General features: G+C 38.8%; 1 protein-coding gene across 1 annotated transcript; it reads right to left on the bottom strand.

The window, feature by feature from the left end:
• Nucleotides 1-11,884: 11,884 nt before the first annotated feature.
• Nucleotides 11,885-19,437, bottom strand: dclre1b (DNA cross-link repair 1B). Its single transcript, XM_030139754.1, has 4 exons — nucleotides 18,790-19,437; nucleotides 16,850-17,015; nucleotides 16,412-16,594; nucleotides 11,885-14,555 (listed from the first exon to the last, which is right to left on the bottom strand). Exons 1-4 carry the CDS (start codon nucleotides 18,985-18,987, stop codon nucleotides 13,297-13,299), a joined length of 1,806 nt encoding a protein of 601 aa, XP_029995614.1. The 5' UTR covers nucleotides 18,988-19,437; the 3' UTR covers nucleotides 11,885-13,296.
• Between the last annotated feature and the right edge of the window lie 446 nt (nucleotides 19,438-19,883).

Raw genomic sequence — 19,883 nt, 5'->3', positions numbered from 1 at the left:
TTTTAAATTCAAAATTTTAAGGCCTGACAGGAACCCTGGTGGAGGAAAATACCTGCTTGTTATTGAAAAATGTAAAATGCAGAGAACAATATCATACAAAAAAGGTGATAAAGGGTAGACATAAAGGTAAAATTCATTTGGAAGTCACCACAAAAAATAGTTCTATGTCTGAGGAGTGTATAAATCAAATTAAAAGTAAAGGAATTGCAGGACTGGATATCTGTTGAGATTTTGAGTAAATAAGATTAGCAGTGTGTCAGTGTGGTCAGTAGTTAACGCCCTCTCAGCTCCTCCTGGTGTCTTTTTTAATTTGTTCAATACGGCAAAGAGGGAGGCGTGCAGAAGCTGCAGTAGTCCCACGCTAACCACAGACTAGTGTGGACTTCAGCCTCAGTATTGACCTGGAAGCCAACTGGAACCAGAGCACGCCCACACTTTGAACGGCCCAATTAAAACAGCCTCCAGGTTCTCCAGCAGACCGCCGGGCGGCCTGTTGTCTCACTGTTAGTGGAACAGCATCCACCAATTTGTAGAACTTAAAAAAAAAAAAAAGTCGGTTGGAGGGATAGGGATTGTTCCAGTCTCTACTTCTCTCTGCTCTCACTAACTGTGCCTCTTTACAAAGCTTTCTTCTCTGCTGTAACAAATGAACTCCACTCACCTTGGGGCTGCTACTGGTCCTGCTCAACAGCACAAATGCACTCACCACCGTGACTCACTACCCGTTCACCTATTGGCTATAAATCATCATTAGGCCACCGATAAAGAATGATATTAGGAGAATGAGTGAGTTTTCAGTGCCCTGTAATGGAGCCAGAGTGGAGCTGTGGGTGGTTTCCCATTACTGGCCATATGAAATAATGTGTTGGAGATTTGTCAGCCGGGGATAGCCGTCCAAACAAAAAATAAACATGATGAATCATCTCAATTACTTTGTCACAGCTACTGAAAAGAAACACAAACATGCCACATCTGTGTTTACCTGTTTGTCCTTACATTTAAACTACAGGACAGAACAAGGACATTTTCAGCTTCACCGCAAATATACAACGAATATCGCATTTGACAATGGCATTAAAAGTGAACAGCTGCTTAAGGCACTGGCTGTACATGCATTAATAAAATCAGTAAATACAAAATGGAGAGGAGATGAGCACCTGACTATGAGAGTGCTGACTTCTCAGGGGAAGTCCAATGTGCTGAATATCATTACATCCAGGCAGAGTGAGCCTTATTTACTGTTTGCAGCATATTGGAACAGGCTGTTCCCCATAAAAATGCATCTCCATTATGGACACAAAAAACAACACTGAAATTGAAAATGTCAGGGATATTTTAGTGATTTTGTTTGATTTCACCAGGCAGCACAAAAAGACAGGGATGGAAAATGTATGAAGAAGGCCGAAATGTAATTTTAATTGTAAGATCTATATGCATATGTGAGATTAAAAAGGGTAAGAAAAGAAAGGTTAGTGTCTTAAATGTGTTTAAGAATGATGCGTCAAAATGTGCTGTGTGCTCAAATAAAGCACAAAAGGACATTTTTCTTTGAGGCATTAAAAATGGAAGAGATGCAAAAGAAAAGAAAAAAAAAAAACATAAGATATTCACACTGACAAGATCTCATGCAAATCAAATGGCTGTTACATCCCAGAGTGCTGATGCTGCCAGTAGCCATCAGCCATTTCACTGGTGAGAAGCAGTCCCTGGTCGATGTGTGCCATTTAGCAGCAAACTGAAAAGTGCACACAATGCCTGGCTTGTCCAGCCCCTTTTACGCGGTGAAAGGCTTTGGAGATTTCAAATAAGTGGAAGTAGGTGGTAGTTTCTCATGGCGTGCAGATAATACTTCCTACACTGACAGCTGCTGTATCTGTGCCCCCTGCCTGTATTTACCATACACCTCAGATTACCTCTTCAGTGACTCGGAGCCAAGACTCTAATCTTTGCGACTGGGGGGAAGTAGGAGAAGGGCAGACTGGTGATAGTAAACACATGGGAGGAAAGAGATGAAGGTGTGTGGAGAGAAAGGAGCAAACAAGTGGTGACATTAAAGATGAGAGAGGGAAAGCTGGCAGGTGGAGAGAGGAGAGAAGGAAAGGTGGGGTTTTCATGAGAGTGGGAGGCTGGAGTAAAGGAGATTAGAGAGAGCACAGAGGGGGGAGACGGAGTGTAGTGAGGAGGAGAAAGCAGGGGAGAACAGTAGGGAAGAGGAGGGGAAGACAGAGTCCCCTGTTGGGAAGTACTGTCCTGTGAGTCATTGGTGAGCAGCTGGATCTGGGCCTATGTAAGCCAGAGACTCCCACTATGGTCTTACGGGATCTTAACAAAGAGAGTGATGAATGACTGATCCGTGGATGGGAAAGAAAAAAGATGGGGAAAAAAAAAGGTTCTCTTGGTGAATTCAAGGCTGCATGTTTGAGATTCTTTTGACGTGAAAGAATAGGATGAATGAGCAAGACTGTACACTATAACACTGTCATTTACTGTGACATTCAAAGGCTCATACATGTAGAAACGGGACGGTATTTAATGATACCCCGCAGCACAAGTAACAAATCTGCTCGGTTGATGTGTTTCCAGAGAATTTAGAAATTTAATGATGGCGTCTCAGAAATTACCTTAGTTCTTTGAAAGTCACACAGCCACAGCTGCTTTTTGGAAAATAATTACCTTTTTTTGGCAGCTTCTACCTCCACGTCCCCAAAATCCCTCTTTCCATTCTCTACTCAACAGAAGTGTTTTGTGACTGCTGATCTCTCCAGTCTCCTCCCTCTTACTCCTGTTCAGCCTTGTGTATTTACTTACACATACATTGCCATACGTGGATGTGCCCCCACACACCAAAACACTGGCAGAGGCAACAGAAATAGCTATAGACTGCGAGCAAAAAGATAACAGCCTTTGCTGCTGTGTGGGTGTGACACAGCTCAGCCTCATCGTTCCAACTCTCTGCGACAGTCTGGGAAAAAGGACTGAAAGAAATCACTACAAAGTGAAGAAACCACTGGCTGCCTTATTGTCTATCATAACCCTGATAGACTTTTTGCTTCTCTTCTGATTTCACCTACACTGAGCTTAGAGCTGGTGCTCCTCTCCTACGCTCTGGCAGGAGGCATTGTCTTTGAAGAGCACTACGAACTGACAGACTCAGCATTTCAGACATTAAAGTGGAAATCACTAGAAATAAGAAACGGGGCTTTCTCTGAGACCTGTGTTAAAAGGCCACTCTGTTTCTCATTGGTTTTGCCTGCAGGAAGGTCCTTGTTTCAACTGCAAGTCAAGCAGTCTGTCAAGTTCTTACATTTGGTTTCAATTTTTCCATCCTCTGCTTCAGACCAGTCAAAATGTTATGCTTCACTGAGGGCGAGGACTCCCTATGCATCATGGATGAATGTCTATGAGCCAGCTTTGTGGAAAACACATTCATTTGCACAGAAGAAATGTTTTATAACCCAAAAAACTACACAATGAAAAAAATGGCCACAAGTCAGACTAGATTTAGGCTGATTTTTATTTTCAAAGACAGCTCTCAGTAATGGACTGCACCGGGTGCTGTCCGTGGTTCTGAAAAGACAGCTCCAAAGTAAAGCAGACATAAGGCTGGAAACAACTCTGTTTTACTCATTGTCCACAGTTTCTATATATTTTGACCAAAAATATAAAATGTTGACCAACATTTAGACAAATTAACAATCCTCTTTGAACTGGCAGATGTCATTTCTAATTACAATAAAAATAAAAACCATAGTCCACCCCATATACACTGCACTGTCACTGTAAATACTCTCAACAGAACTGAGTTTTATTAATCCACAACCAGACATACTCCTCAATACATGTACTACTCAGTGTTTCCTTAAACTACAGTGTCCAGATTTAGAAGATTTATTCTTATAGTGTGTTATAATGAGATTAGCAGCAATGTAGGGAAAGTTAAAAACTATTGAATGGCCAAAAAACTTAATTATTGTCTCTTGATGGGATTTATGGAGAGTAAGAACTTAAAAAAAAAAAAAAAAAAGATTATTATGCTATTGAAAATAGAATGCATTACCATTTATTATATACTAAGTTGTGAACAAATAGAAATACATTTAAAGAGTAACATCAAAACCAAGAACTGGAATTGTAGAGACAAGCATACCTTTCTGTTAATCCTTCCATATTTAGTTCTATTTAATTATATGAGAGATTAGATTGCATTTTTAAAACACTGATTCGTCATCACCATCAGACTGACAACACTGCTGTGAAGAGCAGTGCAATAAGTGTAACATCCAAACTTAGACATGAATCATCAGGCAAATAAAAAAACTGAGACTGAGATTTAGTGTTTGAACACACAGAGCAAAGGTTCAGTGAGCTGACTTGTCATGTATTTACTTTTTTATTTGTAGGTCTTGGGGGGAGCTGAAGTTTAGCCTCCTGTCACAGTTGAAGAATGTATTTTGCTGGAATAGAACTATAAATTACGCCGCTGTATCCTCCCTGTTTCCTTTACAACACAAGAGAAAACAATAACAGGCTAAAACACCTAATGTCACACGGTCTCACCTCACACAGACTTTTCTTCCTGGTGAGATTTTATCTGAAGTGTAATGGAGGCTGTGATAATCAGATCACTTGATAGATATTTTAACTTGTCTGAACGCAGCGTTGAGTGAATTGCAATAACCACCACATTCTATAAGCAGTTTTACCACTGGAAAAGGGCCTTGGCCTTGCAGGTAGCATCCTTATGATTTCCACTTTGAAGTAATGGCGTGTGTGAGGAATCCATTACTTTAGCCCTAATGCCCTGCTGCGATGCTTGTGGGGGTATGTGACACTCCATTTCCTTTCATTTCCTGGCCTCACTGTCAGGGCTTCACATTCCCTCACAGTGTTGCAAAAAAAAAAAAAAAGAAATCGTAAAACATTTTTTCACCCAAATCATTTTTTTGGTCACAAACATGTTTTTGTTTTTAAGTGCACTGCCTTAAAATAGCTTTTGGGGCTGCAGAGAAAATGCAGGCATGCATAAAATATGCAGGATTCTTAATGCAAATTCAGTCTTGGGTATTGTCTTGTCCTGATTACATTTCAACCAATCTCAGGAGTACATGAGTCCGCTACCCTCGCTGCCAAGAAAGATTACAGGATTCAACTGAGCAACCATATCAACACTCTCACACATAAACAATTAACTTTTTTTACTCGTTTCATTGTGAAACCTGAGCCTCTTCTAAAACCAGTTAAACCATGTATAGGTTATACGCTGTATAGGAAGGTAAGAGGCTTTAAAATTGGGCCCATGTCAGAACCCTGTAGCCCTCCTCCATCATCAGTATTCGAGTCATCCCTGAGCCTGTGGCTGATTGTTAATCCCAACTCCCCCTCCTCCCACATGCAGAGAAACTCCATGCAGGAGACGGTCATTCATCCTTTATGAGCACAAGAGAAGACTCTTGTTGGCAGCTCGTGTCATTTTGACATCCCACTGATGGTGACTTTATGATGTCTCAGCATGATGTGGTTTCTGAACTTAGCGGGAGAACACCAGAGACAACTTTTTATTAAGCACTTTTTCAAAGAGAAGCTAAGATCAGGGTCAGCTAAAGTGTTTATACAGCAGGATCGACTGTGCCGTTTCTTTAAATGTATTACCCCAATCTCAGCAAAAGGCTCCGCTGTTCTAGAGAAGTGAAAAGTAAAGGTATTACAAAGCCAAAACACAGACTGAGAACTTGTTATTTAGATGTAGTACAGGACCTATAACCCAACTGTACTCCTAATAGATGTATTAAGCCTTGTTAGATGAACTACAGAGCCTAAAAACCTACTAAACCCTTTTATATTCCAGTATTTTTGTACCTTTGGGTCTGATTTGTCCCTGTTCCTCACTCTAAACATTACTGTGGCACCTCTTTACGAGTCCGTTGACAGCCCAGCCCTCTTAGAAGTGTGAAGTCAGGCTCCAGGACAAAGAGATTGTATTAGTGAATGGAATGAAACTCTCAGTGGTTGTTACCCAGAGGCTACACAGAGCTTGCAGGCTCATACCTTTCTTGGCTGGAAAGACTGGCAGGTGGTGCTGCTCCCATGCAGGGCAGCGTCCATACTTCAAAACAGCATTCACACAAGACAAAAATGTAAGGAGATATTAATTGTACAGAGCAACAATAGGAGACATATGGTGTTTCTTTCTCACTGAGTCAATCTGTTTTGATATGAGCTCATTACTCAATATAACACTAAAGTAGAATTTATAATACCCTAACAGACAGTGAAACTACATGAAAATAGTACTTTACCAAATGCCATTATTGCCTTGAATGCTGTTACCTAACAAATGTAGACTCAGATCAGCTGCAAAAACCTAAACTCAGAAAGACCAGGAAAAAGCTCAGATGAAATTCGTACCAAACTACTGCCATCTTAAGGCCAAATACATGCATTGCAAGAGGATAAGCAGTGTCTTCATTTAAACACTAAAGGAAAAAAATATGTTCGTAGCATATAAGCAAAATTATATACAAAAAGGACTGCAAAGCACATTAAATTGCCAATAAGATTTTATTTAATCAAGACTAAGAACTTTTCTTGTTACTTAAAAGTAAATTATTTCATGGAGAGAAATATTTTCTTACATGCTGAAAACATGCATAGTTTTCTGAGTTTTCAAACATGTAACAAAGGCACACTAAATAGTAAAGGAGTAAATCTATCTACAACCAGGTATCATGATTATTATAATTATTATAATGATGTACACCTTTGTACACACCTTCGGTCCAATTATAAACATAGAAGTTTGCAAAGGCTGCAGGTGGTCTACAATGATGCTTTGCATGTACTTCTTAGGGGGCTGAGATGGACTAGTGTGAGTGAGATGTTTGTTGCAGCTGGAATAAATATGTTGAAGGCCACACTGAGGAAGCTCATGTATAACTTCTGTTAATTGAATAAGTTTGTGAATCAAGTAGTTGTGTCACTGGTTGATACCAGATGTAGTGCCGTTCGCTACCAGTCCAGGATGTGGAGGCACTGGTATAGCTGTCTTGTTAAAGTGACTCTTTCATTGTTTCTTTTTTTCCCCTGTTTTTACTGTGTTTGTCTATACTGGACCTTGAGTCAGGAATAAAGTTGAATTGAATTGGTGATGATGTAAATATACTATTTTCTTTTGTTCAGACAAGGTATAGTTTTTAGATGTTACCTGCTTGACAGTTTTGACTGTGACTCCAGTCTTCCACAGAAGCGTCATCTGATGTGCTGCTGATGTGTCATTTATCAGCTGGTCGGCTTGACGGGCTCTGATTGGTCCATCTGTGTCTCCTCCACCTTGGGTGGTCTCTGGAGAAGGGAATTCCAGGTGTGCGAGAGGGTGATGATGATGATAATTATTATTACTACTAAACTATGTACTACATTTTTAATTATAAAAAAAAAAAAAAAAAATGCTAAATGGAGTACCCTTAAATTTTTGGAGGCAGAACCCATACCCTAAAGCTACACAAGCCCCCACCCCCAAAGTGAGCAGTGACAGCATGTCCAGCTTTTTGAATAAAATAAAACCCACCTGTAATGAAGTCTAATCCATCAGTGATAAAAGACACATAAATGGTTTACATCAGGGATGTCAAACATGCGGCCCGGGGGCCAAATCCGGCCTGCCAAATGGTCCAGTCCGGCCCTTGGGATGAAGTTGTGAAATGCAAAAATTACACTAAGATATTAACAATCCTTTTAGTTGAGGTTCCACATTCAGACCAATTCAATCCCAAGCAAAATACTACCATAATAACATAGAAATAAAGACAACTCCAAATTTTTCTCTTTGAAAATGTAAATATTTTCATGTATTTACACTAAAACAAAGACTAATTTTGCCAAAAATGTGAATAACCTGAACAAATATGAACAATCTGAAATGTCTTAGGAGAAGTACAATTTCAACATCTTTCTACCTGTTACTCAACATTTTGTGTATTTGTAGATCCACTGTGATCTGTAAGGTATAAAGTTTAAATGAAAAACTGAGGCAGAATATCGTTAAAATTCATGTAATTCACATCTTTTGAAAGGATAATTTGTAGATGTAAACCTTTTCATGATATAAATTTACTTTTTTCACTCTAAAACATGGAGAAAAAGTTTGGAGTTGACATATGATAACATAATAATATATAAATTTTACTGGTCTGGCCCTCTTCAGATCAAATTTAGTTGAATGTGGCCCCTGAACAAAAATGAGTTTGACACCCCTGGTTTACATCATCATACTTAAAAATCCACAAAAAGGATCATGAGACGATCATGACTTGGACAACGGTCACGTTGTTACCTCAGAAATGTGGACTTTGAAGTAGAAGAACTGAACCCACCTGTGCCCAGATGTGGACCCGTGAACAGGAATGCATCACACCTGGCATTAGAACACATCCATAAATAGATCTTAGATGAACACTTCTGCTCAGATCTCACTTGCTACTCTATATCCAAATGAACAAGCTCATCTACAGTTGTGGAAAAATTATTAGACCATCAAAAGTCATCAAAAACAATGGTTATGCAATCATGTACCAACTCCTGTGTGTATCATGTGACTAAAACAGACAAAAGTAAACATGGAATGCCTAAAACCACTGTTTTTGGCAGTACAATGCCATAGATATCGATGTAAGAACTGAAGTGATTTTGGTTATTATTAAGAAAACCATGTAAACTAGATATCAGCTCTGTAATTAAACTCTTATGAGCTATTTTTGTTGTTATCATTATATTTGTCCAAACAAATGTACCTTTAGTTGTACCAGGCATTAAAATGAACAAGAAATTGAAGAAAACAAGGGTGGTCTATAATTTTTTCCACGACTGTACATGTTGGACACAGTCCTTTCATTGCATGTTAAACAGTTTGATGTGTAATATTTCTGCTAATGTAATCCACCGTCTCAGAACCCTGTAGGTTTTAAGGTGGACTGTTTTCTGCCTATCACTGCAGCATCACTGAGGTGACATTAAACCAATCAATACACATTAAATGTCAATATTAAAACTTCCAAGCTTCATTTGTTTTTATTGGCTCTCCTGCATGACATATGCTTGACTGATGATTAAATCTTCAAGTGCTTAAAATATGATAATGAATTTCTACCAGATTAATGTGAACAGTGGATTTTATTTCCTCATGAAGGAGAAAAATGCTCCAATGCACTCAGGCAGCACTCCACTCCAATAGTTGTCATAATATACCTCTGTGGGCTATCTCCAAATGTTCAGACATCTTTAAAACTCTTTATATGATGGTGATGGTGTCCTTGTGGTTTGATTGTCCTTCACTCAGTCCCAGGATGCATTTGTGTTCATACTGCTCACCCATGAACACATTCTGACTCACCAGGTCTCAACGTATCCTGAGCAGGGATGAGCAGTGTTTCTGAAACATGTATTTAAAATCTACGTATGTATTTGAAATACAGTATATTATTTTGCAATCTGTAGTTGATTGGAAATGGCTTCATATTTTCAAAATCAGTGTTTTGTACTTTTAAAATACTGTAAAATACAACCAAGCAATGTGATGATATGAGTGTAAACCAGATATAAACCTGGATGGGACTGGTCTTTAATTTGTCCAGATGTGTAGAGATCTTATGTGTAGATGTCTTACGTATGTGATATATGAGCTTGCATTATCTTCACTGTAATTATTTCGAAGGATTTGTGTTGGGCGCATGCGCACGCAGCGACTGGCAGTGAGCGAGAGCTTGCTGCAAATCAAATCTACTCACGGGTATAAATAAAGTCGCCTTGAATTTGTAACCTTGAGAGATCTGAACACCCAAAATGTTAATGCAGTGGAAGGTGAGTGATGTCAAAAACGCTGGTTTATTTCTCAGATGCATTTCAACACAAATATCTTTATGCTGTTTCTATCAGTCTGTCAGTCTTGGAAGGTTTGTTAAGTGCAATCACTGCAAAAAATACCCTGTTAGAAATAAGCTTAATATCTCTATATCTGGTCAAATTGAATTATATAGAGCAAAAAAAATTCTGCAAGTGGGGTAAGAAAAAAATTCTTGGATAGAATTCTTAAAACAAGTAAAAAAAAAAAAAGTCTATCAATAAAAAAAACATAATATGCCTTAAAACTAGACAAAAATGCTAGAATTTAGCAAACAGTGCTTAGTACAAGAAATAAAATCACCTTGATATTAGCTGGAAAATCTTAAGACAAAGGCATATATATATATATATATATATATATATATATATATATATATATATATATATATATATATATATATTTATTTATTTATTTATTTATTTATTTATTTATAAGAATTTTTTTCTTATGTTAAATTTTCTTGGCAAGCTTTTTCCCATTTAGATGAAAAATAAGGCAAACACTCTAGAAATAAGGCTTTTTCACTTTCTTAGAAATCCTTTTTTGCAGTGATGTTAGGTGTTTGTTGTAGACCTTGCTTGGACTTAATACTTTGCTTGAAGGCCAGTGTTAGCTAACAGTAGCTGCAGCCTTCAGTGTTAACATGAGCTCACCACCTTCTATCTTATACACTGCACAAGGTAATGGACACTCAAAGGCATTATTTTCCCACCTCCTTAACCGTGCAACTGTATTGATATTAAACACACAAATAATAGTGTTACATGACTGAAAAAGGCTAAACGTTCCACCTAGTTTAAGACAGAGCTGACCTCCAACGTTTTAAAATAGGTTAAAGTGTTACTGAGCTTTGAAAACAATAGAAACCATGAGTCATTGAGAGTTACTTCAACACGACGTACTTCACAACAGACAGACAGATCTATGAGGATCTGAGCTGTAGCGTAAAGGTCCACATATTGAACTGTCCACTGAGTAGTTTATGGGATGTGTTGTTAGACTCTCAGATGCTGTCCACTTTATCAGCTTATCTAGTTCACTGATACAGTACAGATCCAATTAGATAGTTTGTAAAGTGAGTTCATGCTCCCTCAAAAAAGCAATCTAGTATTTCAAAAATACTAAAATATTGTAACTTATTTTAATATATGGTGTGGCTGATGTAATTGTAGTTTATACTGACACATTTAAGTCAGGTATTTAGCATTCGCACCATCCAATTGATTGAATGCTGAGGATAGAGAAATGAAGATAAATTCAAAGATTCATAAAATTAGATACAAAGTGTTGCAAAGCACAGACGACATTCAAACCATCCATGTTACAGTGAAGTGGCGTGTGTTGTAACCACTGGTTAAAATCCACTGTTAATTATTGTAATCATCTGTAGTTAAGGACTATTAAGTAAAAAAAAAGTGCCAGTTTCAAAAGAACAGGAGAAATACTTTATTATGCACAATATCTTCTGAAACTCCATAATAACTGTTTAGTCATTTTCATGCCTCCTCTTAGACTGAAAGCATCAATTATAATACAGACAGTAATGACAAAAATAAAATAAAACTTAAAAAGGCTTTTATTCACACAGTTAAAATACATTTAGGCAGTTTAGGTCTATCTAGCATATGGCAAATATGACTCTTACATCTCATCTAACGTTCTCTTTTTTGATCTTAGTATATTAAAGTTTTGGCTTTTCACAAAATGTTTCTTCATGCAAGGAAATAAAACCATCAAAAGTATTCAGTAAGTGAGACTAGGCATGTAAAGTCAACCTGTCATCAAGACAAATATAGTTTAATTACGCACATTGTGAAACTATAAATTAGAATTGTTATTCAACAGTAGGTATTTTTCCAGCGCCAACAAAGAAATGTTAACAACTGAATCTTTGATGAGAAATGAACATTTCTTTGAGGCACAGAAAGGTGCCTTAAATAACACACCTCGGTGGTAAAGGCTGGTATGAGTATTTTTATCTGTTAAAACCTGTTATGAGCTTTTTTCTATTTGGAGGGTATCTCAGCCCAAATCAGATGGAGGCACCCCAAAGAAAAGGAGAAGGAACTTGACTAACAGAAGACGTGTTCTGGCTTTAAAGTGCCTGTAACAGTACACATAAACACACATTACACAAGGTAAAAACCTCAGGTCACATTGTCCATATTGTCCTTGTACAGGACACAGCAAGGAAACTATGGCACAAAGCTGTTCCAGAAGGGTCCAGCTCCTCATCTGGGAATGGGAGCTCCTTCAGTATCGTTTTTAAACTTCACAAATAGATAACTCAATTGTCCACACGTTGAAAATAGCACTTAGAAACCATGGTCAGACAAAGGTAATCCCACATTTATGTGTTTCATAAACATTATAAAGCCACTGATTCTTATTTCCAATGGCACCACGGAAAAGTTAACTCATCAAACACAAGTAGCAATATTAAACAAGCAACAAGGACTGAATGCAACGGAAAGCTTTTTGAAATCTTACATCAAAACTGAATATTTAAAAACAACAACCTCTGACTCACAGTAAAGAAACAGCACAGCTTTTATCTACAAAAGTTTCTTTTTCAGCATAGATGGGAGGAAAATAGTACTATGGTATAAGGGGAGTATCTTTTTTATCTAACAGTTTAATAGTTAAACTGGTTTAATTTTTAAATTTCTGGCTATCCCAGTGCACATGAGAAGGAGAAACCCAATTCAAATGATAACCTTACAGAGATACTAAGGGTAAGAACACAGGAAATAGTACCCTGGTTTCAAAGTGCTCACAGTAACACAAATACACACATCAGGGATTCACAGATCGATCTGCTATCGGCCTAAATAAGACGACAAGCTGATGTTTATCTAGTCTTGTATAACTTCACTGTCTGATTACAGCTCACACATGGCATCTGAGTGCAGCTGCTCTCCATTTACTTCAGCATTAACGGTGCTAAATTAAGCTCAATATGCTACCAAGTTGTTAAAGTGTTCTGCTGGACTCACCAGTGTGCCATGATGGGCGCTCAACTCTGATAAGTGTGGACACCAAAGCATTCACAGACGTGAACCGCATTCAGCCTACTAGCTGCAGGTTAGTGACGAATCAAGATGAAAACAGTATAAGGACTACATAGAGTCAGCATATGGAAAAATGTCTCTCTTTAGATTTGCTACTGTGGCTTTTTATGAAACAAGATAAGCATATAAAATAATTTAAAATCTGACAAATATATTGCTTTTAAAATTAGTTTCCAGAGTCTATGATCAAAATAGTGCCAACAAATACAGTCTGTGGTGCAGAAATAAAAGACCATAGAATGACATCATTGACCCATTATAACTGAGAATTCTTTTGCTTTCCTAACACTTAGACATCCAGATCCATTACACAAGGCAGAAACTGTAACTTTATGTCTCGCTGTCTGTGTCATCGTCATTGTAAGGACAGAGGCGATACTGTTTCATAAAACTGAGATCCAGGAGGCCCCGGGCACTGAAGTCCTCCTCGGTGAAAGGAAGGTTCTTTAATAAGGAGTTGTCCTGCTCCTCTAGCTGTTCTTCACTAAAAGTGCAGGAAACATTATCACTACTGTTCTGCAGCGTGGTTTCTGTGCTAATGTGATCAGTTCCATGTCTGCTGTGCTGACTCGTGTTATTGTCATCTGACATGTGGTCACTGACACTGTGCTGACTCATGCTGTCACCATCTGACAGTGTGTGGTTGTTCTTCGGGTCCCCGTCCCCATACCGCTGACTACTGTTCATTTCCTCGATTATTCTGGCATTAGTTTCAAAAGGCCTTCTCGTGGTATTGACAGGGATTAGGCAGGCTTTGGTGTTGGTCAGGATCTCCACCGGAGCAAAGTTGCTCTGGGTGAGTTGACTCAGCTGCACAGATTCTGCCATCACCATTTCTTCCGAGACTGTCTGGACAATGTTAAGGCTCCACAGATCCGCCAACTGTCCTCTGTGTTTGTTAGATGTAGGTGTTTTTGTAAAGTCACCCAGAATACAGACAGAGTCCCTTTCACTGCTTTCTGTGTCCATGTCCTCTTCCTCAGAGTGCTCCATACAATCGGTGTGACAGGCATCCTCACTTGAGTTCTTGGATGTGTTTCCAGGAGAATCAAATACCACTCCCCTTGGACCTAGAGGCCTGTAATTTGTGTTGTGACAGGTGATGTATTCAGATGACCTCTGCTGGATCTCAGGCTGCCTCAACATGTAGCGCTGCACGGACTCAGGGACCAGGATTTCATTTCGCTTTTTCCTGGGTAGTATTGCAGAGAGGCCTCCAGACAGGCAGTTTCCTACAATAGGTTCCACAGAGGCAGGTTTAAGCGCAGAGATAAAGTCCTCCAGCTCCTGATAAGAGGAGTGGTCCGAATAGGGCACCACGTGAACATTAGGGTGGAAGGAAACCAGGGGTCTGCTAGTGGGCAAAATAGCCAAAGTGGGCTCCGCTCTGTTCCACTCCTCCAAATTGGCTGAATTGATCTCCAGTTGATCCACGACTCGGATACGTCCAGCTCCACGGTCCGTCGTGAAAACATCTGGCAGCTCCAGGGCTTTGAGGATCTCCATCCTCTGAAAAGTCACCTCGATCCACGTTTTAAACTCCATTGCCAAATCCACTAGCAGGGACTCCTTCCCCAGTGCATACAGGCCTGAAAGGCAGCACAGACAGACAGCTAAATAAATACTGCACATGTTCATAAAGTGTTCAACACTCTAGGGACAGACAATGCGATATTCAGAATGTTTCAATAAATTAAATTATTTCAAAAATTTATTGATTTTGCTCCAGTAACAACTCTGTTCGTGTCTTGTCCATCATACTGTTATACTGGTTAGCTGTCACAAGAAACAACACTTAAATCACAAAAATATATTTACTAACTTATGACAATAGTGCCATATAACACCTCTAATAGTTTTATAAAGCACAATAGGACAAAGGTTTAAAGGACGTGAAAACATAAAATTAAATATATTTATTGAATTCCACTATTTGATATTAAAGTCAACTTAAACACTTTTCAACAAGGTTTTATGTGGGACTTCTCCATTTGACAACAAGAGTTTAAATTTTTATTGCAAATGTGTATCAGTTCCAAATACCACTTATCACTGTCCTTGACTAATCAGTAATAATCATTATCAGTATTGACATACTGTATATTGACTCCCCACTAATTGAATTGCTACTATTAAAACTATTTTAAGGAGCAATTACTTTTTAATCTACAGATACTTCATTCTATGGGGAAAAATTAAGACAAATTCTTCATGTCAAGATTTGCTACAGTAAGTGAAAGAAATTTCCATAGGCATTTCTACTATAGACTAAAACTGAATAATTTTGCACCAGTGAGAAAAAACTTGAAATTCAGAGTGAGCGAAAGTACCAAAATGTTAATTAAAATATATTCTGAATAATTAAATATTAAAATCTGAGCTTTTAGCACTTGGTGACTCTTAGTCCAATGCTTCCTTTCCTTTTTTAAAACAGAAACTTCAAGATATGCATAACTAACAGAAAAATACAACTGTCACAACAATTGTTACATGTTTTAAAGCTGCAGTTAAGGGTTGCAGACATGAAGGAAACTCAGTCTGACATGAGAAGGACATTTTTTGAAACTGTGCCATTTTTACCCATGGCTACACTGGCCGCAGAGTATTGTCATCAACTGGTCATCCATCCGTCCATCTGTCTGTCCATGTATGTGCAAACACTTTGGCATGCACCAGTGGTTCTCAACTGCAGGGGGCAGCAGACCATCAACAACAATAAGGTGAGGGGAGCTCACTTTCACTTTCTCACAGCTTTATCGACACGTCCTTCACATACAGGTCTGTCATGTTACTTGTACAATAATGTACTGAGGTCCAGATTGAGGTCAATGAGTGAGTGTGTGTGTGTGTGTGTGTGTGGGGGGGGGGGGCTGGCACATTGTTCATCCATCTGTCAGTGCAAAAACTTTGGCGTGGACTGAAGGCCAAGGGTCATGTTATCATTATACAACACCTGCTGTCTTTCAAAACAACTCTAACTGTTTACATAATTACAGCCTTACATAATATGGTGTGTACTGTAAAAGAAACGCAAGGGGAATGTAATGTAAATAGCTTAACCTGCCAACAAAACAAATGTATTTTAAACAGCAATAGTAATAGTCTCATATAGACAGACATATGTGCACAGATCCTCTCGTCTTGTGACTACTCAGGGGAGACAAATCACTGTGACATCTCTGTATGCAGGTCTGTGTTCTCCCATAGTAATTATAATTACAGTACATTGTACTTCCACCCAGTCAGAGGCTTTTGTACGCTCATTCAACTTAGTCTAGAATTCTTGCAGACATATTTCCACACCAGGCAACATCTTTAAAATCTATTTTTACTTACTACATTTACTACTACTTAATAATTTAGGTTTTTCAGACAATACTGAGAGCTTACATTTGCATTCTACTGAAATCAGGTGAAAGTAAAAAAGATGCTGAAAGAATGTTACCTATGACAACAATGTGGTTGGGGTGGCTGCGGATAATCTCTTTGATTTGTTGTGTGGCTCGCTGTCTGGAAGGCAGGGTGCGGTTGGGGTCACAGTTAGTGTTGTCCAGGTATAGGACATCGATAGTGGTATTAGTCCTCAGGCATGGCTCACATAGCATGGAGGGAGAGTATCTGAAATCACCTGAGATAAACAGTGGGGTAAATACACTTTATACACATTTGCCTGATTTCTTAATCACAACTTACTCATGCAGTGCTTCCTTTACATATTATTTGATATGATACAAGTGATGGCATTATGATAGCAACTGCCAAGATTATTTTACAACTTAGCCCAAGTATAAAATATTCAGTGATCATCTCTTTCCTCTGCTATTGATGACATAACACTGTAGCCATAGTCAGATGAGTGCTTGCCTGTGCATTAGAAACTTACCAGTGTACAGTATGGAGCCAAAGTAGCCTTCAAACAGAAACATGACTGATCCTGGGCAGTGGTTGGAATCAATAAGTGTGACAGTCAGCCTCTCTTTGCCGATATCATCCAGTGGGAGCAGGTGTGGCTCCCCCAGCTCTAGTGGATGGATCCACTGTTCCTTCACCTGGTGAGTAGTACATTATTCAGACAGTTTTCTAATGAGACACAACTAACACCTGTCCTAAAGTCTAAAACTTAGTGAACAGTTATCATGTGTTCCAAATATCTGTGGTTGCACTAAACAGCAAATTAGAAAGTCTACATAATTTAATATATTTGTCTATGAATAATGTAGTACATTTGGCTTTTCTGTAAATGAACTATCCTATGGGTGGTGTTTCATTAGTATGAGGTCCATGGCCCACTGCTACAGGCTATTCAGATCCTGTATGAACAAAGCCACAACTTGGGTCCCATTACTGGTTGTAAGTCAGAATCTTTGCCAGTGCAGGCTGCCCTGTGTCACCAATTCTTTTCAGAATTTTTATGAACAGAATTTGTAGGCACAGCCATGAGGTGGAGGACACCCAGTCTGACAGCCTCAGGGTCACACTGTGACCTTCAGTTTGCCTCCTGGACACCTCCTTGGTGAGGTGATTTGGGCATGTCCCACTCGGAGAACACGGGGCAAAGGCTGGAACACAGTAGAGATTTTATATCTCTCAGCTAGTCTGGGAACGCCTCAGTACCCCCCCCTTTAAGGAGCAACTCTGGGCTTCTCTGCTTAAGCTGCTGCTCCTGCAACCCAGACCCGATATGCTGAAAACAGTGGATGGATGCTAACTTTGGGATTATCGCTAAACTGTTTAACAAATCTTTGTAGAGTTCACACAGGTTTAGCATTCAATGCAAGCAGTATGGGGTAAAAGAAAACAATGCCATGCACTAGAGGAAGACCAATATAATGTTTTTTTCTATATTTTCAATATGAAATTTTTTGAAAGCCAATATTTGATCAGTAGTAAAAATGTTATAAGATATTTCATCATGCACCTGTGCGGGCGGCACTAGAAATTCAATAAATGTTAAAAGAGTATTTAATATATGTGTACGTGTATTAATAATTTCATTTTTATTGCTGCATGAAAATCTTAATTATCTGAGTGTTCAATTGTATTTTACGGTCAATGTGCTTGAAAAAAAAAAAAAAAAGTGAGCCTTAAATATCAGCTGTAGATATCGGATGACCTAATTCTAAAAAATTGGCCTTAGAAACACCCATATCGGTTGACCTCTATGATGCACTGTAAAAACTAAGAGGAATGCCATTCCTAAACATGAGAGCACTTCAGTCTCTGAAAAGCACCTTTAAACACACATTCCTTTTTAAGACACATTTCAATCTTGGATGTCACGGAAAATCCCAAAGTTAATTCAATTCAGGTCAATCTGAAGTCTTAATTTTGTATAAATCAGTAGTAGTGATTTACTAAATCCTGAGATGTACAATTAAACGAACTTCTTTCCCTGAGCTTTACCCCATCAGTAGAATACCTTTATTTTTACCACTTGTTAAATACATGAATGTAAATGTTTTGGGATCAATTCTTATTGTAAACAATAATTAAATATTTTCAATAATGCATCAGGTTTGAATGTTATTTGTATAATTTAAAACATATCTTTCATACTGGTATTGGAGCTCAAATATCCCTAAACCTATCGATATCAAATGGAATTGGGACCATGAACACCTGGACTGAAGCAGAAAATGTGAGCCTGTCCTGTGCACAGTGTCTGCTTTAATAAGCCTCTAACTCTAATCACAAGGAAATACTTGTTTTATTACAGTACATGAACTACCCAGCATGAGGCAGACAGACAGACAGGGTTTCTGGACCTGAGAGGTGCATAAACATGTTAATACACACATACATGATGTGGACTGTGTCCCGCACCTGCAGTTTGAGTGTGAGCAGAGTGGCCGTGGTCGGGGAGCAGTAGATGGGCCGGTGGCACCAGGTGGAGGTCAAGCCCATGGTGTGGTCACTGTGCATGTGGGACAGAAAAAACAGCCGGGTCCCTGGACATTTCCGTACATACCAAAAGTCCACAGCCAGTGGGGTGTGTGGGATGACCTTTCCATTGACTACCATTGTCACAGATTTCACTGATGTCCAACAGCGGTGCACCAGATGTTTGGAACAACGCTCACCAAACTAACTACAGATATACAAAAAATATGCACTGAATGTACCTTCTAACGTGCACAGATATCAGCTGTGGAAATGCAGTCTATAAATAACACTGTTTCAGGGTTCATGCCACATTAATAATACTTTTAAGGCTTGATGTCAATACTAGCTAACATTCGCTCCCTCCACTGTAAACAAAGCACAGGGTGGCTAGCTTGGTTAGCATTGTCCGGCTAAATGCGCCTTTTTGTAGCTTTGCGACGCCATTGTTCTACATTCTATTGGTCTTTTCTGTCCGGCAGTGAGCACCACGAACAGCTGAGCAGTCATGTTCACTGTTCCAGCGTCAATAGCAGCATACGGCACACACCAACCGCGCCATCTCTGTTTTCAATTTGTCGCTCCGTGTTGTTCTTGTTCTTGTCTTTGGGTTGAACCGACCGCAGCTCCATCGGATCATTACTGCCATCTGGTGGTCAAGCTCCTCTACTGCTACAACAAAAGTCACTGTGGTACCAATGTAACACCACTGTTAGTACTACTTTAAACTGGTAAGATTTCAGTTTGATGTGAACTGACACAAAAGCCACCTCCCTTCATTTATTTGTTTCTATTTTTGTATTCTTTATGTGTTCAAACTGTGAGGGATTATAGATTTAGTAACTTAAAGAAGGATCATAGCCTAATTGGTGTAAAAGTATTTTGTCAGAATTCATCATACTACTTTATTATTCAACTGTTAGAACACATTAATTTTAAAACACTTGATAATGTATCCAAAGCTATGGTGTTATTTCTTTAATAAAATGTTTCAAAGACACACATGTAACTGTTTTGTGAAATTTACCCTGACAAAC

This window comes from Sphaeramia orbicularis, chromosome 7, assembly GCF_902148855.1.
Source record: "Sphaeramia orbicularis chromosome 7, fSphaOr1.1, whole genome shotgun sequence".
NCBI classification, from domain to species: domain Eukaryota; kingdom Metazoa; phylum Chordata; class Actinopteri; order Kurtiformes; family Apogonidae; genus Sphaeramia; species Sphaeramia orbicularis.
Note: the sequence above shows the minus strand (reverse complement) of the source record. Positions and strands in the feature narration are given on the sequence as shown.